Source organism: Grampus griseus, assembly GCF_964374135.1.
Source record: "Grampus griseus genome assembly, chromosome: 7".
NCBI lineage: Eukaryota > Metazoa > Chordata > Mammalia > Artiodactyla > Delphinidae > Grampus > Grampus griseus.
Genome location: NC_139001.1, coordinates 54,861,373 through 54,886,096, shown reverse-complemented (window position 1 = coordinate 54,886,096; position 24,724 = coordinate 54,861,373). Strand labels below are relative to the sequence as shown.

The 24,724-nt window shown below is 40.2% G+C and overlaps 1 protein-coding gene across 1 annotated transcript in view; it reads right to left on the bottom strand.

Annotated features, from left to right (window-relative positions):
* PDE11A (phosphodiesterase 11A) overlaps positions 1-24,257 on the bottom strand; it is a gene marked incomplete at its 3' end in the record, with an annotated part of 412,203 nt that extends 387,946 nt beyond the window's left edge. The window contains exon 1 of the mRNA XM_082658917.1: positions 23,355-24,257. Coding sequence (XP_082515043.1) covers positions 23,355-24,254 — 900 coding nt within the window. The 5' untranslated portion in view covers positions 24,255-24,257. The remainder of the gene's footprint in view (positions 1-23,354) is intronic.
* Between the last annotated feature and the right edge of the window lie 467 nt (positions 24,258-24,724).

Here is a 24,724-nt window from a genome sequence, read left to right as displayed (position 1 = left end):
TGGTGGAAAGCAACTCCTGAAACAAATTCCTATAAATTCCTGTGATGCGAAACTGGGATACTGCTCCCCTTGGGCGTGGGTGGTGAGTAGCATCATAAAGATGCTGGAAAAAAAGATTTTATAGCTTTTTTTTCTTTTACAGTATAAGGATGAATTATAAGCCTTTAGACATAGATTCTAATGTATTGTCATAGAGACAATTTCTGGTTGTGGTTCGTGCAATGTGGCCTTACACTATTACAATCATACCTGGCTGATATTAGGTACTCAGTGCGCATTTGTGAAGTGGAATTTAAGGAATGGCATGCTTTTTGATAAGAACCAATACTATTTTCCTCACAGACAGTATCTGTCATGGGCAGATGATTCACATTGATGCCTTATAAATAGCATGAATTCCTTAGGAAATTTCTCCACAACCCCTCCCTTCACACTAAATTCAAGATATTAGTCAAATCCTGCAGTGCTAAGTATATATATAAATCAAGTCAGGATTTTACTGACACTAAACTTGAAGAGAGAACAGTAACACAATCTGGCTTTGCAGCAGCAGGCAATCCATGACTTTGACTTTCAACCTTGGCCTTCTAAGTCATCAGACAAGCATACAGTAGACAGGGTCATACCAATTACTCCAGCACTGCATGTGCTAGGTTAGCCTTTAACAGAGGTACTAAATGAGCCTTGTGATCTGTTTAAATTGTAAAGGAATTGAGGTAATAATGGAGCTAAGCGATTCTTCAGATAATAAGAATGATGGCTATCATTTACCAAGAGCCTACCATGGACCCAGTATCTGGGCCAGGTGTTTTACATTCATATAATATTCACAACAGCCATGCAAAGTGAATATGACTGGTCCCATTATACACACAAGGAACCTGAGGCTAAAAGGTAACTAACTTACATCGTGTAAGTAATTTACCAATAACTGTGCTAAAGTGTGAATAACTCAGAGATGCTTGAGTCTAAAGCTTGGGCATTTTTTTACCATACTATGTTACTTTGAAGAGTTAGCCATTTGTGCTCCGGGCCACTGCCCATGTTGTTAAATGCAGCTCCAAAACCATAAAGAGATCTGTCAGTGGTAATAAACAATAGTTTACGTTCAATTTAATGTACTAGAACAGAGTCAGAAGTTAATACTGTTTGTCATTCTTCTTGCTGGCCAGCTCAACACCACGGTCACATTTTTTTCTAGTCTATAATTAAATATATTAGCAAAGGTTGACTTCCGTAGAACGAAAACACAGAAGAATCAAGTAAGCCTCCCAAAAGCTTGAAGCTCTTGTTTCATGAAGAGTAGGCACACCACGAATTGCAAATATCTTTCCCCAGGTGCAGCCCATTTCACAGAAAAGATGAAATGACCAAAGAAAGTGAAGCTAGAATCCCAATTTGATTTTATTTTCCAAAAACAGAAGGATGATATGCAAGTACAATGTGTGATTTCCTCATATATTCCCCTGAGTTAAACCTCTCATGATCACGGTCATATAGGAAGTTCTCGGGAAATGTGAAACATGCTGGATGTGATGACAGAAGTCCTAAATTCCCTATCCCAGCTCTGCTACTGTTTAGCTCCAAAATTCTGGTCCATTTAATTTTTCTAAGCCTCAGTTTCTTCACTTTTTTAAATGAGGATAATGATTCCTACCTTTCACAGCAGTAAGGATGAATTGAGATAGTGTAGGTTGAAGCATTTTATAAATCAAGTTCCACACAAATATACCACCACATTCAGAATACAGAACAGGAATCAGACTAGAAGCATTAGGAACTCTCCAATTCCCAAGTTCTGTCCCCACAAGGCTTGACTTACTTCCTGTCTTGAGTTCAGTGATATTTCCCTATATGTTATTTCTGGGATGTTATCCCTCACCCCACTTATTATTTCTGATTGCTTCAGTGGGTGTCTGTCCCCAGCAATCAAACAAACCCATGACTAAAGCAACAAATGCCCCCAAAGGACTTCCCCTCTAGCCAAACAGGAAAAAGCTGATGAACCAATAAATCACTGTTATGGCTATTAACTCCAATGCCTTATTTACAGTTCACCTATAGTTTCCAAAAAGTTTCACAGCAATTTATTCTAGGATAATTGGCTTGCTTATATACTCCAGAGCTCCAGATCTTTTCTTGGAAACAAGTGTACATCTCTTACTCTACAATGGATATATGCAATTATAAGATCTTCAGAGAATAATTCTATCTCTGCCTTAAAAATTATCAATATCTCTCAAATATCACAGGAAATCTCTTAACAATTTCCTCCAGTTAAATCCTAATGATGTAAACAGATTTTCTTGGTAGGTTTAGGTACTAAGCAGTTGTGATGTTTTTCAAACCTTTCATCTTTAAAGGAACTATCCATGTTGTACACTCACAACCCAGCTTCCAGAAATATCAACTGTGTAGTCCATGTCAAAGTTGTCTCACAACTTTGGTAAAGGGCATTATGAAAAGATGTTGAATAGCTCATTACTCATTGTTTACACACCACAACAGAGGCTGCAGGTAGTGGTTCTCAAGAACACAAATTGTGGCCCCAAACATTCTGGGATCAAACCCTGGCTCTCCAACTTATTAGCAGTGTGATCGTGGGGAGGTTGCTTAACCTCTCTGTACCTCAGTTACTTCAACTGTGCAATAGATTGATAATAGACCTACCTTACAAAATTGTTGCATGAACTATGTAAAGTGCTTAAGACAATACCTGGCAAACAGTAAGTGTCTTATAAATGTTAGCTCTTACTACTTTTACTACTCTGCCTTCACAGGCATTAATGGGTTATACTGCATGCAGTGAAGTTTCCTGAGTCATCGTGTCCCAAACTCTCCAAACATGATACAATTCCTGCGATCTTTGCTTGTAAATAATCAACAACTCCTCACGTCAATGGATGTAAATTGCTAACACACCTTCTGAAAGGCATTCTAATAGATTTTTGAACTTCCTATTCTGTCAAGGAGCCATCTTCTTTCATGGGCAGGACTATTACAACCTTGAATACCTGAACAAGACATGAGTATAATCCTTAATATCTCCCATAGTAGTAAAAGTGTGCAGTCTTGACAAAGTTAGACAACCTGGGCTTGGATCCTGGCTCTGCCATTTACTAGCTTTGTAAACCTTGGCAACTTACTAAACCTCCCAAAATCCAGTTTCTTCACATGTAAAATGTGGAAAGTAATGATACCTATCTCACAGAGCTTTGTGAGGATTAAATGAGATAACTAAATCTTAGCATAGTGCCTAGAATATAGCATATTAATTTTTCTTTGGTTTGCTTAGTCCAGTTGAAAATGAGTTCTTTGCCTGTGTGTTAATTGAAAAATTCTATTAGCAGTTGCTACTTTAAGGACTATAAAATGTAAGGATGAAGTTTTACTAGCAGAAGTCTTTTCTTGTGCCATTATCTTGTTTACTTGTTATCTTGTTTATCAGGTTTACTCCACATGAAGAGGCATTTTTGGAAGATTTTATTATAAACCTTACCGTATAATCCTGGAGCATTTGTCTAACAAATATATAGAAATATGTTGAAAAGGTGATTGACCTCTGAAAAGAATCATCAATGCTTTCTTTCTACTTAAATTTCTTGTTTGTTTTCATAATGTAAGAATTGGGGTCAGAACTTCAGAATGATAAAGTCATAGGGTTAGAAGGTTAGAGGATGTCTAGAGGAAGGCTCTTAACTGCCCCCATTGAAGTCAGGCAGACATGACTTAAACATGGTTTGTCTTTGGCAAAGCTGAACTAGTCTGGGCGTCGTTGGTTCCTTGGTAGCTTTTCTTTACTCTTCTCAGTCCTTGAACCTATCCTGGTCCCATTATTGTTCTTACCAAGTGGTCAATTCATTTCTGTTCATGTTAACTGCTAATTAACTTGTTCACAGCTGATGGGCTCTCAGAGATGTTTGGAGATTCTCACAGTTGGAAAAACCAGAAATACTGAGGGAAATTAAGCTATGATAGTAGAATTACAGGTTGTGAAGTTGTTAGTTTGGGGGAAAGATCATTGCCTGATATTTTTTACCCACCGTTCCTCTGTCTAGGGCATATCTTGTTCCTGTGGACTCATTAATGTCCTTAGATTGGAATAATTATGCAGAAAAACTTTCTTTGATTTCTGATTTGGAGATGAAGAGACTCAGATCCTATTACATAATAGTTGGCTATCTCCTCTATTGCAGTTAATGGGAAGACCCAGAATGCAATCCTGAACCCAAATCATTTCTTTCCTAAAGATATCACCCAGTGACAATACCAAGGAATGGCTTATCTCCAGCCTTCCCAAAGATATGTAAAGATAATGTGTAGCTATACAAATAGAGCTTTATTACAAGTCCCCTAGACTATATTGCCAGCCAGGTGGCAGTCCTGAGCCCCTCCTGTAACATTCTGGAGCAGCCACTGGTAACACTATGAGTGGCTCAGACATAAGTCTTATTCAAAACTAAGCATGCCTTGTTACAAAACTGTTAATTTTACAACTCATACCCAGTATTGTTTTGTTAGGTTTCTGCTCTTCGATTTCATAACTAAGATTAAATTTTAGAGCTTGAAGACTCTCAGAAATCATTTTCCCAGCTCTCTCATGTTACATATGAAGGTTCTGAGGTGCACAGAGAGCAGGGCATCTGCCCAAGTTCCCAAGGGTGATGAGTGCAGGGCAGTCCAGATCTGTGTCCCTCTCCTGCTCATAGGTCTTCTATGGTTCTTTGCCTTCAAAGTGAAGGTAACTAGGATAACAAGTCTCTCAAAAAATCTGGTCCCACTTTCCTATCCATTGCTTGGGCTCCTTGTTGCCTCATAAACATTCTCTGTGGGAAATGGCTAAGAGTGGAATTAGACCCATTATGAGGCAGATTCAATCATCTAGGCGAAAGAAAATGGGGACTTGGAGTGGAGTTGTGACAGTAGAGATGGAGAAAAATGGATGGACTTGAGATCTGTTTTAAAGACTGAATCAAAAGGACTTTCTGATAGATTGAGTATGGTGGGTGAATAAAGGAAGGAATCAAAGATGACAGCTAGGTTTCTGGCTTGGGTAACTGAGGATAAGGAAGATAAGATAGGGACAGGAGAATGTTGCAGGTCAAGGTGGTGAAGGACAGAGTGCTCTCAGTGTTTCAGATATGAAAATCTATTTGAGAGATGGCATGGCATATGTGAGAGGAGGAACAACTCTTTCCTCCTTCTTTGGATTTCATGAGGAGAGATCTTCCTTAAGCTCGCCAGCCTTTGTACCGTCTCCTTGCTCCTCCCCAAGGAGGTAGGGTGAGTTACCTTATTAGGGTACTAGGGAGACTAATTGGGCATGCATCGCCAACCCCTTCTTCCTCTTAATCTTCTGCCCACAGGAAGCATGCCTCTGCTCTGTTCCTCAATGCTGTACGTTTCAAAGGGATGGGCCTCTCTTGTGGGGAGGACTGTAGGCATCCAGCTTTTTCTATATCTGGGAGTGTAGGGCTATTTAATTTTGGAGGTATTATAAGCTCATACTCCAGCATCTGCTTAGTAAATTGTAAATGTGATATTTTGATGTCCCATTTCCTCTTTTGTCTTATTTCTCATCTACGTCAGATCAGGGTAGGAAACAGAGATGTTGTTTACTGGGTCTTCTCAAAGCCAAGAGTAGAAGAAACAGTGATAGAGGAATAGAGAATCCTAAGTCTAACACTTATGGCCATGTGGTCTCGGGAAAAGGCCTCAGTGCTTGTTTCCTAATCTAAAAAAGGGAGAAGATAACATGCACTCCCCCCCTTCTCATCAGATTATTATGAAGATCACATGAGATAATCCTGAAAAAATACCAGGCTCAAATTAATATTCAAATACAGGAAACATTACTTTTAGTTCCAAATGCACTGACTAAGGAACTTAAAGATGGAATTTCTGCAAAGAGAACACCAAACAATGGACAAATTAATATTTCTCTTGTAATAATAATTATTATAGATATCTTATTATATATGTCTCCTTAGGCAAACAGTGGTTTATCAAAGGTGACAGGCATGGAGGAAAAGAAAGGAAAAAAAAGTAGTCTAATGCTCATTTAGTCAAATTTTCCTATTTCAAATATTGAAAAACTGCCCTATTCTTTAGCTTTGTACATTTATACAGAATTTGAGAATTGGAAACACATTCTAATGAATGGCTTCCTTTATCAAGGATGGGAAAAAAATTATCTTTCATAAAGCTGGAATGACAATTTAAAAAAGAACACTTCCACACACAAGCCAGGTATTACGTTCTGCTAGAAAGGAGGAAGCAAGATACAGATGTTAAGGTTCAATGTGGTTTTCAGTCAAGAGAAAACATCAACTCTAGGAAACAGAGTCACACAGCTTATAAAGTTTGGTGGACCTTCCCTGTGATGGATTGCCACAGAAGGGCAGCAGCAAGTCTTGTGGCTAAATTTTACAAATGATTAAGCAAGTTTCAGAGTGTTAGTACATTGGGGGAGAAGCAATATAATAACAGAGGTGATTAAATCCCACATGCTTCCTAGTGGATTCAGGAGGATGGAAAATATTTCTTTTCTGCCTACAAAAGGAAAAGGAAAAAAAGAAAAAAAAATACCCTGAAGAGGACATTCACCAGCAGGAACTTTAGGTTAACAGAGGCAAAACCTCAAATAATCAATCAGCCTGAGAACTGCTGGCATGGTAACTTCTGTGTCACTGTTGCTAAGAATTCCTGGTGGATACTAGGCTAAGAGAAATACCAAAGAAATAATATTTATCATTGTTCTCACTTTAATAAAAGCCTGGATATTGTATACCAAGTGTTTAAATACCAATTTCCCTGTCACTTGTTCTACTTAGAATGTACAATACTTCAGGGGCAAGGTCTTTTTCACACTGCAAGGCATTCACCTACAGGAACTAAATTACAACCATGGGCCACATGGGTTAACAGTTTGAAATGTAATTAAAATTTGTGTGTTTTAAAAGAAAGGCAAATATTCCATGTACCCAATTTTAAAATTTAAAAGAGAGATACTAATCACGGGCCACATGGACGTAAAAAAGAAACTCAATTGTTTTCTGAGGTAGGTCTACGAGATTTTAAACTTTGATTTGGAAATTATAACTAAAACTTATTTTCATGTTATATCTGCTTTATGTTCAAGTCAGTAATATCATAGAAGGCAAGAAGAAGACATGGAAAAGAGAAGAAAGAATAAGGAAAAAGAGAGATAGCCAATTCGAAGGATGGCTGGGGGAGAATAGGATAGGGAGGGGGAAAAGAGAGGGAAATTTGGGAGGCACAAAGGGAAGCAGTTACAAAAAAGGAAGACAGGTGCGGAATGTCAGAAAAGAGGAAATGGAAAGCATAAGACAAAGAAATGAGAGAGGAAAGGAAAAAAGAGGAAGACAGAGGAAAAGGAAAGAGGTTGGGGCAAGCCAGTGGTTCAGAAGATTCTGAACTATGTTAGGTAAATGCACTTGTTGACAGTATCATTCCATTGAACTTTGAAGTGGTAACAATTGTGATAACTGTCTGTGGGAATGTCATTTAACAGTTTAACACAATTGGTCACAGATGACTTTTGAAGAATTACATACTTCTCAAAGGACTGAATCTTTTCTAAGGTAATGATAGATAATGCAAATTAAAATATCTAGAGTCCAAAAAAGAATCTGACAATCTTGGAGGATGCTTCCTGGAAACAAGTACAGACTAGAGAAACATAAATATTAATACTTCTGGTTCTTGGGGGAGAAATGGAAATGGTGGTAGTGGTAGTGCATTGCTTTCATCAAAGGCTTGGTGCTGGGCTCTCTACATGCATGAATTTGGTTTAAATTACCACTCCAGAAATCAGAGAGCTCCCAGTCTGACCTTTTATACTCTCCCTAGCGAATCACCTGCCTTGCCTAAAAGACATCACTATTGCCATTTAAATAAACATATGAAAAGTAGACAATATCCTCTTTGTTCCAATGCTGCCATTATTAACTACATAATCACTATTTTCTCGAAGCCCTGGGACTGCTGTCATAGTTGGTATCCTTTTTCTCTTTCACTTATCCTCCCAACTCTGCTAATTCCTCTTTTTTACTGATAATAGATGAAATGCTTGGTTCCTTGTGCCTTCATCTCTCTAACTTTCAGAGCCTGGACCACTAGAGCCCTGTACCTGACACTTGACCTGGGAACCCAACCCTTCCCTCTGCTTAGGACAACGAAAGGACCCTTGGCCTATAAGTAGCCTAGTTCAGCATTATTAGCTAAACCCCTGGTCTTAATCTGACCTGTAACCTGGTACTAGTACCTAGGCCACTTGCCCTTGTGACCAAATTCTCAATTACATTCCTTTTTCTCATTTATTTATGCAACAAGTATCTGTTGAGTACCCAACTACTACGAGCTAGGCATTGGGCCACACACGGGGTGCTACAAAGCTAAGAAAGTCATAGCATCTGCCCTCAAGGAGCTCACAGCCTAATGGAGAGAAAGACAGGTGAGCCAAAATTGAAATTACCAAAAATTGAATAAATAGCAAGCGTCATATGGGCAAAGTGCTACAGAAGTAGGTGGGAAAAAAACTTTCATGGGGAGTTTGCCATCCTCATTGTTTATTCTTAAAGTCAAAGTATAGGTGCCACCCCAAAATGGCTTTATGGATGAGCATCCAGTGTAGTCACAGTGCCCCATGTTGAGAAGCCCCCCTTCCTGTCCCGCCACTTGAAGTTTAAGTTGAATTTGTTTTGTAGGTTAAGTCAGATGGAACATGCTCCAGGGGCTCACACACCATCCAGCTACCTGATGGTTTCTCAGCCTCCCACTCCCTGCCCCAGCCCCATGACCTCTACTTCCTCTATCCAGGGCTGCAACAGGGTCTGGTTGACGGGTGATGTGATGGGGGCGGGTGCCCACATTCTGATGTTGCTCTCCATTCCCAGTGAGGTCACGGGCATGGATACTGGGAAGGTCAAGAGCCCTGAAATGTCTCAGGGTGAAACAACGTGCTGGCTGTCCCCACCAGGCTGATAGCATCTCGGTACGCTCAGTAAGCAACTCTGCCGTGGCCTCTCCCCCAACCATGATCCAGGGACAGAGAGCATGTTCTGGCACAGAGACTGCAATCTGGTGGCTGGCCTGGGGAGACTGACTTCCCTGATCTCTGCCAAGACCCCAATTTTGATTTTTCTCTGGGTCCCACAAATTACGTAGGTAGGTTTGGCCCCACTCCTTGACCTTTTAACCCTCAGACCTTCGAGCTTAGAGGCAACAACCTCCTTAGCAAACTTCCTGCCTGCAGAGTCCTATTCTTGAATCCATTCTCAACAACGTCAAATAAAACAGCAAGAATCTTCTCCCCCTTTTCCAAAGCCCAGCTGATTTTCCCTCTCAAATCTTGTTGTAGGCAATTAATGATGTACATGAATCCCAGCCTGTGAAAACCAGGAGGATCCACTAGAGGAGACGGCTCCCCACTTGAAGGTCCTGCACTTTGAGCTGCATGAATTAGTTAGATGGGATCTGAGGCTGGGAGCCACTTTGGGACAAGGCTACACATTTTCCAGCCTTCCTGCAGTTAGGTATGGCTACCTGCCTGAGTTCTAGAGTCTAGAAAATCAATGAAATGGGACCAGAAAATGATATGTGCCATTTCCAGACCTGACCCACAAAGTCCTCCTGCTTCATTTGTCCATTTCTTTCTCCCCTCATCTGCTGAAAAGATGTTGATGCTGAGGGCAACCTTGGAAGCCCCATCTTGAAGGAGTGAAGACCTAGGAAGGAAAGAATCCCTTCTTGGAGGAGAGCTACCCATCAATCAGGAAGACTTTGCTGAGCTTAGGAAGAGTGAGAAATAAGCTTCGGTTGTGTTACCACTGTGCGCCACCGAGCTTAGGAGGTGTATCTATTAAAGCAACTATAGTTACTCTATTAATTAATACATATGTGGAAATTTCAGAAAAATAAATAGAAAACACAAAAGAGAAGAGAAAAGTAAGCCCACCACTCTGAGATCACCTCTATTAATGTTTTGGCTTATCACCTTACAGCCTTTCCACAGGCGCTATTGCAATTACTTTTCACTGAGTCTTCAAAAGGTAACAAACAGAATGTTAAACTTTTCATATATAATTTTATTTAACTCTGAGAACAACCTTTTAAGATAGGAATCAATATTCCCACTTTAGGATTGCAGAAACTAACAACTGGAGAAGTGAAATATGATATAACTTTTAGGTGGTAGAACTGGGAATTGAATCCAGTCTGTCTGATTGTAAACTCAACCCCTTATCTCATGCTTTTGTTGTTACTGTTAAGAAAACTGGGGTGCTATTGTTTTCTAAATATGCTTTGCTCGCCTAATAGTTTGTGAGCAATTTCCTCTGATTAAATATTCCATTTTATATGTATCATAGTCTATTTATCCAGCCCTCTAGTTGGATGTTTGGGTTGATATGTTTACACTATTATAAATAAGACTGTGGTAAGTATTCATATAGACAAATCTTTGCACATACCCATAAAAATTTCCTTAGGGCGATCTGGAATTGCTACATCAAAAGTTGTAAATATTCCTAAGGCAGTACATGATTATTGCCAAATTGTTCTACATCAGCGGTTTCTAAAAAGGGGAGGAACTGCCCGCAGAGGACAACTGACAGTGTCTGGAGACATTATTAATTGTCAGGACTGGCAGGCATCTAGTGAGTAGAGGCCAAGGATGTTGTTAAACATCCTTCTATGCACAGATCAGCCCCCCTTTCCCCCAACGAAGAATTATCCAGTCTAAAATGTCAATAGTGCCACTGTTGAGACACTCAAACTGACATAATGGTCCCATCAGTGTATGTTACTCTTGAGATGAAATAAAGGCTGTAATAAGGGCTCTTCTCTTCATTCAAATATAATTTAAAAAGAACCTACTATATGCCCTATATGCCAGATACTGTGGTAGGTGCACAGGTAGCAACCAAGGAGGAAGCTCATATCAACAGCCACGAGTAAAGAGAGGAGGTGACTTGGAAGTAAATTTTGGCTTCACTTGCTAGAGAGAAAGCACATCTATTTCATTTTATATGTTCATATCTTTCATATCATTGTCCATTAAATTATTTCCAGATAATTCTGCATTAAATTATACAACCTCGCAAGGTTGCTACAAGAAGCAATTAATATTGTTATATTCCTATTGATACATACATGAATGCTTGATCCTGATTATTTTGAGGCAATCTCTAAAGAATAAACTTGGTTGTTTCCATTTAGAGAAGAGCTAACACCTATCCTTCTCAAACTCTTCCAAAATATAGCAGAGGGAGGAACACTGCCAAACTCATTCCACGAGACCACCATCACTCTGACACCAAAACCAGACAAAGATGTCACAAAAAAAGAAAACTACAGGCCAATATCACTGAGGAACATAGATGCAAAAATCCTCAACAAAATGCTAGCAAACAAAATCCAACACATTAAAAGATCATACACCATGATCAAGTGGGGCTTTTCCCAGGAATGCAAGGATTCTTCAATATATGCAAATCAATCAATGGGATACACCATATTAACAAACTGAAGGAGAAAAACCATAAGATCATCTCAGCAGATGCAGAAAAATCTTTTGACAAAATTCAACACCTATTTATGATAAAAACTCTCCAGAGTGTAGGCATAGAGGGAACCTACCTCAACACAATAAAGGCCCTATATGACAAACCCACAGCCAACATGGTTCTCAATGGTCAAAAACTGAAACCATTTCCTCTAAGACCAGGAACAAGACATGGTTGCCCACTCTCACTGCTATTATTCAACATAGTTTTGGAAGTTTTAGCTACAGCAATCAGAGAAGAAAAAGAAATAAAAGGGATCCAAATTGAAAAAAAAGAAGTAATAAAACTGTCATTGTTTGCAGATGACATGATACTATACATAGAGAATCCTAAAGATGCTACCAGAAAACTACTAGAGCTAATCAATGAATTTGGCAAAGTAGAAGGATATAAAATTAATGCATAGAAATCTCTTGCATTCCTATACTCTAATTATGAAAAATCTGAAAGAGAAATTAAGGAAACACTCCCATTTACCACTGCAACAAAAAAAATACCTAGGAATAAACCTACCTAAGGAGACAAAAGACCTGTATGCAGAAAACTATAAGACACTAATGAAAGAAATTAAAGATGATCCAAACAGATGGAGAGATATACCATATTCTTGGATTGGAAAAATCAACATTGTGAAAATGACTCTAATACCCAAAGCAATCTACAGATTCAATGCAATACCTACCAAACTACCAATGGCATTTTTCACAGAAGTAGAACAAAAAATTTCACAATTTGTATGGAAACAAAAATGACCCTGAATCACCAAAGCAATCTTGAGAAAGAAACATGGAGCTGGAGCGATCAGGCTCCCTGACTTCCAACTATACTACAAAGCTACAGTAATCAAGACAGTATGGTACTGGCACAAAAACAGAAATATAGATCAATGCAACAGGAAAGAAAGCCCAGAGATAAACCCAGGCAGGTATGGTCACCTTATCTTTGATAAAGGAGACAAGAATATACAATGGAGAAAAGACAGCCTCTTCAATAAGTGGTGCTGAGAAAACTGGAGAGCTACATGTAAAAGAATGAAATTAGAACACTCCCTAACATCATATACAAGAATAAACTCAAAATGGATTAAAAACCTAAATGTAAGGTCAGACACTATAAAGCTCTTAGAGGAAAACACAGGCAGAACACTCGATGACTTAAATCACAGCAACATCCTTTTTGACCCACCTCCTAGAGAAATGGAAATAAAAACAAAAATAAACAAATGGGACCTAATGAAACTTAAAAGCTTTTGCACAGCAAAGGAAACCATAAACAAGACCAAAAGACAACCCTCAGAATGGGAGAAAATATTTGCAAATGAAGCAACTGACAAAGGATTAATCTCCAAAATTTACAAGCAGCTCATGCAGCTCAAGATCAAAAAAAAACAAACAACCCAATCTAAAAATGGGCCAAAGACCTAAGCAGACATTTCTCCAAAGATGATATACAGATTGCACACAAACACATGAAAGGGTGCTCAACATCCCTAATCATTAGAGAAATTCAAATCTAAACTACAATGAGGTATCACCTCACAGCAGTCTGAATGGCCATCATCAAAAAATCTACAAAATATAAATGCTCGATAGGGTGTGGAGAAAAGGAGCCCTCTTGCACTGTTGGTGGGAATGTAAATTGATACAGCCACTTTGGAGAAGAGTATTAGTTCTAGAAATAGAACTATGATATGACCCAGCAATCCCACTACTGGGCATATACCCTGAGAAAAGCATAATTCAAAAAGAGTCATGTATCACAGTGTTCATTGCAGCACTATTATAGTAGCCAGGACATGGAAGCAACCTAAGTGTCCATTGACAGATGAATGGATAAAGAAGATGTGGCACATATGTACAATGGAATATTACTCAGCCATAAAAAGAAATGAAATTGAGTTATTTGTAGTGAGGTAGATGGACATAGAGTCTGTCGTACAGAATGAAGTAAGTCAGAAAGAGAAAAACAAATACCGTATGCTAACACATATAAATGGAATCTAAAAAAAAAAAAAAAGGTCCTGATAAACCTAGGGGCAGGACAGGAATAAAGATGCAGATGTAGAGAATGGACCTGAGGACACGGGGAGGGGGACGGGTAAGCTGGGACGAAATGAGAGAGCGGTCTTACATTTCTTACTTTACCCTTTTAAATATGCTTTCCAATTATCTCATTAGAATCAAATGATTAGATCCTTACAAAATATCATATGGGCTAGATGTGTCTGAACATATCATCCTTATGTTATAGCTGAAAAAACTAAGGCAGAATTGAGAATAGAGTCCAAGATTCCTGTTTCCAAGTCTAGAACATGTTCTCTTACACTCTGATGTCCTTTACAGTTTAACAAAGTGATTAGTGATCTAAGATTTTAATTCTCAAACAAATGGGCTTAATCAGGCATTGCAGGGAAGAGGTTCCATAAACTAGACCAATGTCATTTCTTCCCTGTAGGTGCCTTTGGCCCTCCTATAGGGTTTCTTCTGAGCAATAGGATGCCAGGAATAAACAAAACTATTTGGAGAGAATAAGACAGTCAAATACCACTACAGCATTTCTGAACTTGTTTTCGATAGATTTCAATCACTATGCTCTATAGACTGATGAAATTTAGTGTTCAGTGAAGGATATTACTACCCGACTTGGGCTTCCTATACTTACATCCTTGGTGAGTAAACTAATATCCCTGGTGACTCTGGATAGTCCCCATTTGTCTCTCCAGATGCACTTGCCACCTTTCACTGCCCTGTTCTGTGCCAGAAGGCTGACTCCTATGACCTACTGCACCAGGGCTCCCTTTGCCCTCTTGGCCTCAAGCAAGGCTGGGTTCAACCAATGAGTGGCGCTGGCAGGAGATAGAGGGTGTGAGGAGAGTAATGTTTCCCCGGCTCTCTCGTCCAGGTCATGGTTTGCCAGTGTCTGAGTTCCTCTCTCCCAGGGCCACAGCTTTGGCTCTCCCACTGCTGTAACTCTCTCTCAGAACCTCTGAGAGAGAGGCTCTGGTAGTTGCACTCTCCTCTTCAGATCTAGGAGTGGCAGTTAATTTCTACATAGCAAGACTAGCTACACTGTTTACCCTTAAATACCTTATTATTTCTTCTGGGAGGTGGGCTGAGGAGGAGGTGTAGCCAACAGCCAAATTTGATTACTATACGGATCAGAAAGGATAGAGATGCTCTCACTTGGACATGCTCAATGCATATCTAATAATTACATCTTGGAAAGAGTAGGATGTAAAGGCAACCATCTCAGAAGTTACAATTTTTATGAGACTTTTTGGGCGTATATGAAACATAAGATATGTAATCAATAAACCTGAAAATTCAATGTTCCTGAAAGGTTGGTCAATATAATAATAGGACTTCATAAGCCCATTATAAATAAGTATACGGTTGGTCAATATAATCTCCCATATCTGAAAATATTTTCAAAGAAAAAATCCTAACATCTTCAAGGCCTAATGCTGGAAGGGGTTTTACCTTCAGTAAGTTATACTGTATGAATGAAGTAGTCATGAGAAAACTAGAAATTTCAGTTAGCTGGAACAGTCATGCTTCATCCAATACTTTTGCCTAGAAGAAGCTGGCAGTGGGCTGTTGCTAGTTACCATTTGGTCAGCAACAGCCTACTTCCTCTATAATATGGTCTCCACATGAAATGGAGTAAAAGAAAAAAACAAACAGGAAAACAATGGAAGGGATGAGGAGATGAGGGTCCAGCAATTAACATAAAGATCAATTAATGCAGGGCTTCCCTGGTGGCACGGTGGTTGAGAATCCACCTGCCAATGCAGGGTACGCGGGTTTGAGCCCTGGTCCGGGAAGATCCCACATGCCGTGGAGCAACTAAGCCCGTGCGCTACAACTACTGAAGCCTGCACGTCTAGAGTCCATGCTCCGCAACAAGAGAAGCCACCGCAATGAGAAGCCTGCGCACCGCAACAAAGAGTAGTCCCCGCTCACCACAACAAGAGAAAGCCAGCGTGCAGCAACAAAGACTCAACGCAGCCAAAAATAAATAAATAAAATCAATAAATTTTTAAAAGAAAGATCAATTAATGCAGAAAAGCAGTTCAGATAATTCACCAGTTATCCGGGCTTTATAAGTTCTATTTTTAAAAATTTATAAAATAACGTCCAAATAATTAAAAGATGTGTTCATGAAATGAATTTCCTGGTTTAACTGTCTATATTAGCTGAATAATATTAGCTATATTGGCTGAATAGGCTGAAATTTCTGCTTAGAGGTGGTTGAACTGACCACATAAGGAGGTATCAGTGGTAATTTTACTCAATTGAATAGAAAACCTTGCATTAAGCCTTATGGTGCAGTGAAAAATGAGAAGTCATGACCTTGAGTTCATAGTCAAGTAGTCATTTATATACCCAAATACTTATAATATTAAGAAAATAGAAAGGAGTATATTTAAAGCATTACAGAAGTTCACAAGAGGGAGAGATTATATCCAGTTTACGTGGGATGTGGCGAGGATCACCAAGAGTTTCATGAAGATGGGCTTTAAGGGATGAGAGGATTTGTACACCCAATAGTTAATGGTCAGCAGAGGTCACAACAAGAGTGGCCGGGCATGAAGGTTCTGCAATCCGAAGACCTCAGCTTGAATCCCAGCTCCCTCACTTACCAGCTGAGTGACTTTGAGCAAATTACTTAACCTCCCAAGCCTTAGTTTCTCCTTCTGTAAAATGGGGGTGGGAATAAGCTACCTATGGGGACTGTTGAGAGGATTAAAAGAGGCAATGCTTGCTGAAGAGCTAATTCCAGGCTCGTAGTTAGTGCTCCATAAATAGAGTTATTGTTAATCAACAGTGGAGCTTCCATTTCCCTTCTATCATGTTTACATTTTTTAAAACTTGATACCCTAAAGAGGTATCTCAAAGGTTCCTCATTTTTTTCACTCAGGTGAAAAAGATCTTTTGAACTAAATTTGCAACAGCCTAAAGCTATGTTTTAGGAAAGAAAACAGAATTTATCATTAATATGTGAAACCACTGTTCAGCCGCTGAAATAACCAATTAACAAGAAACTCTTGGAATTATAGAAAATACACATTTTTTATGCCAGGAAAACATCTTTACTATTTTAATCCTAAAAATAAATAAATAAACAAATAAATTTAGCCTGAATGCCTGTGAATGATCGGAAACCCAAGTTTCTCCTAAAATATTAGAAATCCAACCCACTCTTTTATGACTAAACTGTTTCTGTGATTCAAATTCCACTTTCCAAAACAATGTGGTTAAATGCAAACTACCCTTAAAATAAGTGACTAAAGTACCAAGTAGTGGACCTCAAGGATCTTGTTGACTTTCCATAAAACAACTCAAAACTATTTCAGAGGAAAGCTTCATATGACTCTTCAACACTATACGAAACATGAAACACTAACTTCTAAATTAAGCCAGCCTTGTAAATAAATGGGTGACCCAAACCTCAGGAACCAAAATAAATTGGTCAGATTAGTAAACATTTAGATTATGGGCTGGGAAAAAATTGAGTTAACCTTAAATTACCTCCCCATGATTCTGTAGGAACTGTACTTTTCTATAATCTATCCTCATGTTCAAAGCAGCAAATGCAATTTGTCACTGTGTTTCTTATGATCATGTGTCTGTCAGGAAGAGGGGCTGAAACAGCAAATGTTTCCTGCTTCAAACACAAAATCGATTCAGGTTCTGGACTAGTGAACATGGTTGTGGGCTTGAGGGAATTTTTAAAACACTATGTGCAAAGTTGAAATGAGATTTCATGAAACTCCTTTGTAATTCTAGTGTTGGAGTGGAAGCAACATCTGCCTTTTAAGCAAATCTCAGCAATTCAATCACAGGACTATAGACCCATGTCGGTCATCGCTGGCTTATCAGGGAATAAGCATATTCACCACTGAATCTTCTACATACATGAAATTAATCCCTTCTGAGACCAAACACTTTTAAATATATTTATTTCAATGGAAATCATTCTAAAATAAAATTAAAAATGAAGTTCAGTGAAAATAAGTTATTAAATATCATTACATTAATATTTTATATATAATAGCAGTATAGTACAATGCATTCTTTTTTATATATAAATTTATTTATTTTGGCTGCATTGGGTCTTCGTTGCAGTGTGTGGGCACGGGCTCCAGGTACATGGGCTCAGTAGTTGTGGCTCACGGCCTCCAGAGCACAGGTCCAGCAGTTGTGGCTCACGGGTCTTGTTGCTCTGTGGCATGTGGGATCCTCCCGGACCAGGGATCAAACCCGTGTCCCCTGCATTGGCAGGTGGATTCTTAACCACTGCACCACCAGGGAAGTCCCAGTGCAATGCATTCTTAAATATAACTCCCAGTATAATTTTTTGTTTGGTTTTTCATCTCTTCTTTTCAAAGAGGAGCAATCAGCTCTCCTTTCTTATATCATGAGAAGGCAGAGCAAGATCTGAATGAACAAAGATGGAGAAAGAGGAGTCCTGGCAGAAAGGATGAAAAACACAGAAATAGAAAAGCACTATCCAGCCATTGAAAATGGCACGGAATTTAATTAGAATGGAGCTGAGGCCATGCGAAAGCAGTAGATACTACGCTGGAATAAAATTGAACTTTTCCACCTAAGACTCACTATGACTCAGAATCAGGGCCGGCTTCTTGGGCATGTGACCAGGGCAGTCGCACAGGCGCTCCCTGCTTGAGGTTTAATGCTGTGCTGTGTGAAATTCTCAATAATTTTATCTTTGAACTTGTGCTTTGTAAATGAAGTCCAACAGAACAATAGTGTATGAGTCCAGAGCTTGGAGCCTTGGCTCACACTCAGTCTCCCCTCCCACTGCCTGCCCAGGACTGGTTCTTGGCCATGGATTCCTGCTCCCTGGTACCCTGGGCCCCACCCAGCCTACCCCCTTGTCAGCCCTTTCCTAAGACCAGGAGCCACAAGCAGGTCAAAACTGTTGAGAGTGAGGCCCAACTGATCTGCCATTGCCCTCTGCTCCTGGCTGGGGCCTGGGTGGGAGTGGGGGGAGGGTCAGGCGCACGCCCCATGCCGTCATGAAGAGGAGCAAGGCTGTGGTCATCCCCACCCAGAGCTCGCAGCACTATGGCACATTCAGCAGGCAACTCAGCAAGGGCCTCTCACTCACACCCAATCCAGGTACTGAGAATTTCTCAGCATGGAGGTTAAAATCACTTGGGGGTCACACATCTGCTGTGGGTTGGAGGAGCAGAACCTTGGGAAGGGAAAATTGACTTCTCCACCTCCAGCCAGGCTCCTGCTTAATCATTTTTCACTGAGCTCCACAAATTATGTAGCTGGCTCTACTTAGAATCTCTACTCATCCAAAATAGGAAGAACTATTTTTAACGATGTCTTTACCCTTCTCCATATTTCTCAGGTGTAGAATCTCTGAGTCATCACTGACTTCTCTCCCTCCTTGCCCAAATTCACACCTGCAGGACAACCCCATCTCTCCTCTGCTATCTATTCCTACTGTTCGTGCTTTAGTTCAGTAGTTCATCTGGCTCCACCAGTCCATCATAATAGAGTCCTAATTATTTTCACAGCTTTGAGTCTCCCCTTGTTCAATCCATTTAGCCACTGCCACCAGGTTACCCAAAACCCCACTCTGACCATGCTAAAAGGTTCTCAAGGGCTCCCTGTGGCTTACTGTTAGTGAAGCTCGAATTCTTTAGTCAGGTACTCAAGGTTCTTTCTTCTTTTGCCCCCATCCTATTTTTGCATACCCATTCTATAGCATATGCAATACTTTGGCCAAATTAAACCACTCACTATCCCCTATACATATTTTGGGTTGCTCATTATTGTGTTTCTGCTAAAGCCATTTTGCTGTACCTGGATGCCTTCCCCTACTCCACAGCTATCTCCAACAGTGAAACCTAACTCTCTTCCCAGCTTGACTGACACCTCCTCCATGAAGTCTTCTATAATGATCCAAGTCACAATGTGACTCCATTTTCCTCTGTGACTAATGCCACTTAGTTTGTGTCATTTATTTATCAATTTATCAATAGTACAGCTTGACATTAGTTGTTTGTGAACAGTACAAAACCTTGTACTTGGAAGAACTTGGAAGTACCTAGAAGGCAAGAAGCATGTCCTCTTAGTTTTGTACACCCATAGGGCCCCTACCCGGGGCTTAGGTATAATGGGCACTCAATGTATAGTGTATGTTTGTTGGAAATGATGAATAAATGAATCTGTTGTGCAAATAGATCAGGCTTTCTGAAAGCCTGGCACACCTACATAACCCTTCTGCGTCATCCCCTTTCCTCCTCTCAGCTCACCTAACAAAACATCCTGGCTGCTTTTCAAACCAAAAGCCCATCAAACACCTGTATCATCATTATCAACGCTAACAAAAATATCATCTCACACTTTTTATTAATGTTTAAAGTTCTGTATTCTGAATGCTTAGAATAACCTCAAAGAGAACACCTGTTACTTGAGTGCTCTTATTTTCAACCTCTTGAGGGCTATTTTTTCATTACTATATTAAAGTGGGTTGTTTAATAACTTATAACAGGGAAAAAAGGTAGATTGCAGTCACTATGATACTGGATACGTAGAATAAATTTTTTTTCACTTGCAATTCTTTATTTGTCTCCTAATTTCAAGTCTGATTTTTAGGACTAATTGAGGAAAGTGATGAAAAATAATGAAATAAACTGTGAAGGTTTTTTTGCTGTCAAAACTTTTATTCGACTTTAGTAGTTCATTAGTCTACTCTTGACTTCGGGATGCCATGTTTATTATAATTTTGTAAGTGTTTTCAATGCCTTTCTCTCACCCATATTCTGAACCTCTAAGAGGATCATCAATCTTATTTATCAAATAATTAAATTTTTAAACTCCATGTGATAAGTTCTTCAAAGTTCATCTCCTGAAGAAAAAAAAGCACACTAGTTGATCCTGAGCAAGAAACACCTTAAAAATATAGTAGTTAATAAAGAATCAGGGAGGATGGTTACATTTTTACATGGAAACTTCAAGATGTTTATGTATACTCTCAGAATTACAACAATATTGTGATAAAAGAACATGCATTTGGAAGGTCGTCAATTTTCATTAAGAGAAATCTATAACAGCAGGAAATGGAGAGGAGAAGGGAAAACACTAGAACTTGGGAAGGATGTAACATTAATACAACTCTATAAAAAGTTTTATATTGCATGAGTTCTAAAAGGAACAAAATGTAGAACTTTTGATAGGATAGTATATGGTCAAGTACTATCAATCACATTTAGAGGAATCTTAAGCAGAAGGTGGAAGAGTAGCTATTTCTATATTCCTTGAATGTAAAGTTGGTTCTAAAATATTTAACTTAAGGGTGGAGTATTGCTTAGGGAAAGATAAGGCTGGTCAGGATGTGCTGAGTTCATATCTCAGCCCCAGATAAGGAGAAAAAAAATGGAAAATTAGACAAAGAGAAAGAAAGAGAATACTAGCAAACTAGATATCACCATGGTCATCATAAACTGTTACCATTTCTTGAATAATTAAAGTGTGCCAGGTACTGTTTTGGGGGCTTTAATGCAATATATCTCATTTTATTTTCAAAACAATAATCTTGACCACAGAGGTGTTATTATTCCAATTTTGCATATGAGTAAATTGAGACTCAGAGATCAAGAAATTTTCCCAGGGTCACAGTAATGGTGACTGGTGTACCATAATAAAGAAAAAAAAGTAATTTTATTGAAGAAAAGTAGTGAAGTAAAAATGAAGAAAAACACACCAGGTTAAAAATACAGACATATATGGTAGAAGATAATGGAGAAAGAAAAGAGAAACTTTCTAAGCAGATCAAAATGAAGACAAAGACTGAACCAAGATCTTCAACTCTATAACACACTTCCCCTCCCTGCCTTTTGCCAGTCCTCCCAACAACCTAGTCTTTACAGCCATCATTACTACCCTGGGGGGATAAAAGAAGAACTCTCCATTCCCAAAGTCAGCTCCCAAATATTAAAAGGCAACTTTCCTTTACCCTCTGTCTTCAGAGTAGAGTAGGGCCCTGAAGAAACATCAGCAGCTGAAAACCTGATTTTCTATGCCTGTGGTAACACCTCTAGCCGCAATTCTAGGAAGCAGGAAGACAAGTTAACTGCTGAGGAAGCTGAGAATTATGCTCTTGAAGAAAAGACAGTATATGAACAGTATTAAATAAAAGTTAGGAGCTGACAGAGGGGAATAAGAAACAAAAGCTATAGAAATGGAGAAAATCAGTTGGGGAAGAATAAGAAAAGTAAGGGCAATAAAGAGAAAAGAGTGCAATTCTGGGCTATAACAAGCCATTCTACTAGGAAGGGATTTTTTTTAGCCCAAGTACACAATAAGGATGTGGAAATAATGAGAAAGAGAAGAATTTGTGATTGTTCAACTTTTTAAAGAATCTTCAACATATCAATTATTAAATGCTTTTATTTCTTCCCATGGCTTTCTAGGGTTATACAGAAATAGACACTTATTAAAGATCACTCACTGCTTGCTTGTCCTAAACATAACAAAGTCTTTAGGAAGGATATAGTGAATAATGCATCTAATAAATAAAAAAGTAAATAAAATGGTATTTTGATAGGCATTCCTTAATATTAAAGCGTTATATTGATAGACATCTCACAAAAACATGAAACTTGGTTTCAGTACAAGCTCGTCAATTTTCTACATAATATTGCCAACTTTCAGATGAAATAGAGAAATTTTACCTTTAGTGTCCTTCCCACCACTTTTGCTATTCTGAGCAACAGCAACAAACTCTAGAGAAACATGCAGCTTTATTAGACAACTGGAAGAAGAGCTCATCAAATGACTACAAAACTTGCATGACCAAGGATAAGAACTTTCCACTATTATGAACACGAAAGAAGTCCCATAGAAAGTGGCATCCAGTTTCATTATGCTCAGTGAATAGATACTGAAGAAATTAGAACAGAATGGCTTTCAGATTCGGGATCTAATAGCAAGTTCAAATCACTGTGAAAATTAAAGGCAGACGACAGCATGTTGGGTTTCCTTTTCCCCCTGAAACTAGCATGTTCACCCTGCTCATTGCCTTTGGAATAGCTAGAAAATTATCCATTTTTTGTTTGTTTCACAAACTAAAAACCTACTTGCTCAGTCCTGTCAAAAGCTGACTGCAGATAATGCTGGATTCAAGCCTAAATAACCCCTCAATTTGTCCAGCCTCTCTCAGCTCAACAACAGAAACAGTTAAAAAATAGATGCTAAAAAGGCATAAATGGGTCAGAGGCCCATTCTTCCCCTGACTTTCCTCCTCTTTTCCTCGTCTTCCTTACCTTGGAACTCATGATCTCTCCCCAATCTTGAATGAGAATGAAATGCATTACGGTCCCAAAATGACATCAGAGACACCAACATGCCCATTTTCTTCAGACTAACACTGGAATTTTGGAGTAGACATCTTTTTCTAGCACCTAACAAATGCATTCTAAAACCATTCTGTGATATTCTTAAAGACAAGGTATCTTGACAGAGAAACACGAGGTATTATTGGGTACAAAACGTAGCCCCTGTGATACATGAATATTCCACAAGCCACTGTGTGTTAGGAAAAGACCATTAGATCAAAGGTAGTATAGTAACATTCTAACTAGTCTAAACTCAGAAAGAATTTAAATAGCAAAATTCATATTGTAAAGAGTCTACATTAATGTGTTCCTGGATGCCAAAGGGTAACAGAAGGTTTGGTTCCCAGACCAATGGGGCTCTGGAAGGGGACAATGCAAAGTCCTACCTGGTAGGCATCAGGAATGTTGACCGTCTCTCCATGCTCCCCGACATAGCCAATGATGCCTTTGCCCCAGGGGACCTGCACCTCATTTGAGTTTTCTGTGCAGCTGCAGGGCAGCAGTGGGGTTCCTGCGTGCACGTCAAAGAATTTGGAGACCAAGCTCTTCTTGCCAGCAGCTGCCCCTTCCACCAGGAAGAGAGAGCAGCGGTCAGCGTCCACCATGAGACAGACAAAGATGAGGATCTTGTAGCTCAGACTGGTAAGGTCAAGGTCATTGGAGATATCCTTGACCAGTTCCAGGAAGAACTGACGCTCATTATGCTTTTTGAGGTGGCACTTGTAGTCCATGGCGGTAGGGGGGTACTGAGGCACATTCACCCGCGATTCCAGCAGTGCACTGAGAATGTGAGCAGTGGTGGGGGGCAGGGAGCTGGCCTTCCGGAGAAGTGCCCTCCGCCGCACACTGCTCAGGGGCTCCTGGGCCCGGGAGGTCACTTGTTCATCGTAGGTCCTATTCACGTGGATGGCCTTGGAGCGGGCAAAACTCTTCCTTAGCTCTTTCTGAGAAGCTCTCCGCTGCAGGCTCCCATCGTTGCGGCTGCCACTGGCCCAGCTGGGATTCAGGGGAACCCCACCTGAGTCCCCACCACCCGGAGTGTGCTGGCTGCTAGCAGAGACATTTGGTCCGGTGCCATCACCAACGCTGCTGCTACTACCTCTGCCACCGCCGTGAGCCACGCCGCTTGTGCCAGCCACTAAAGACCCCTGACTTTGACTGTGTCTCTGCAGCCACTTCTCCACCATCTCCTGCTTTCCCTTCCGCATCAAGTAATCTTCAAACAACTCTGGGTGCCTGTCCAGAAAACTTTCCACCTCCCCAAAGTCCAGGCGGGAGGCTGTCATGGTCCCAGACACAGCTTTCTCTGCCTCTCTACACTTGGACCAAATGTTTCCCTGCCCCAGCCGTCTAGCCGGCCCTGCACATGACACCCCACCGGTATTCCCAGCTCCGGGCCGAGATTCTGCGGAGCAGTGGAATCCTGGGAAGCGCCCCTCCGTTCGGGCTCAGCGGCTGGCACGAACCCCACCCCCGGTCCTTCTACTTCTGCGCCGCACAGGTGCCCCCACAGAGCTGCTGCCGCTCGTTCTGAAAACCCCGAGCTACCGCTGCTCTTGCTCTGGCTGCCGCCGCCGCCGCCACCGCTGTCGCTGTAACAGGATGAGTGGACCACTGTGAAAGGGAGGTAGGGCAGGACACGCCCCTGAGTGAGGCATGAATCCCGGAGAGAGGACGAGAGAGGTGGGAGGAGGGAGACGCGAGCGCCAGACCAGCCGAAGTTCGCGGCCAGGATGCCAGGCGGTTCCTGGAAGAG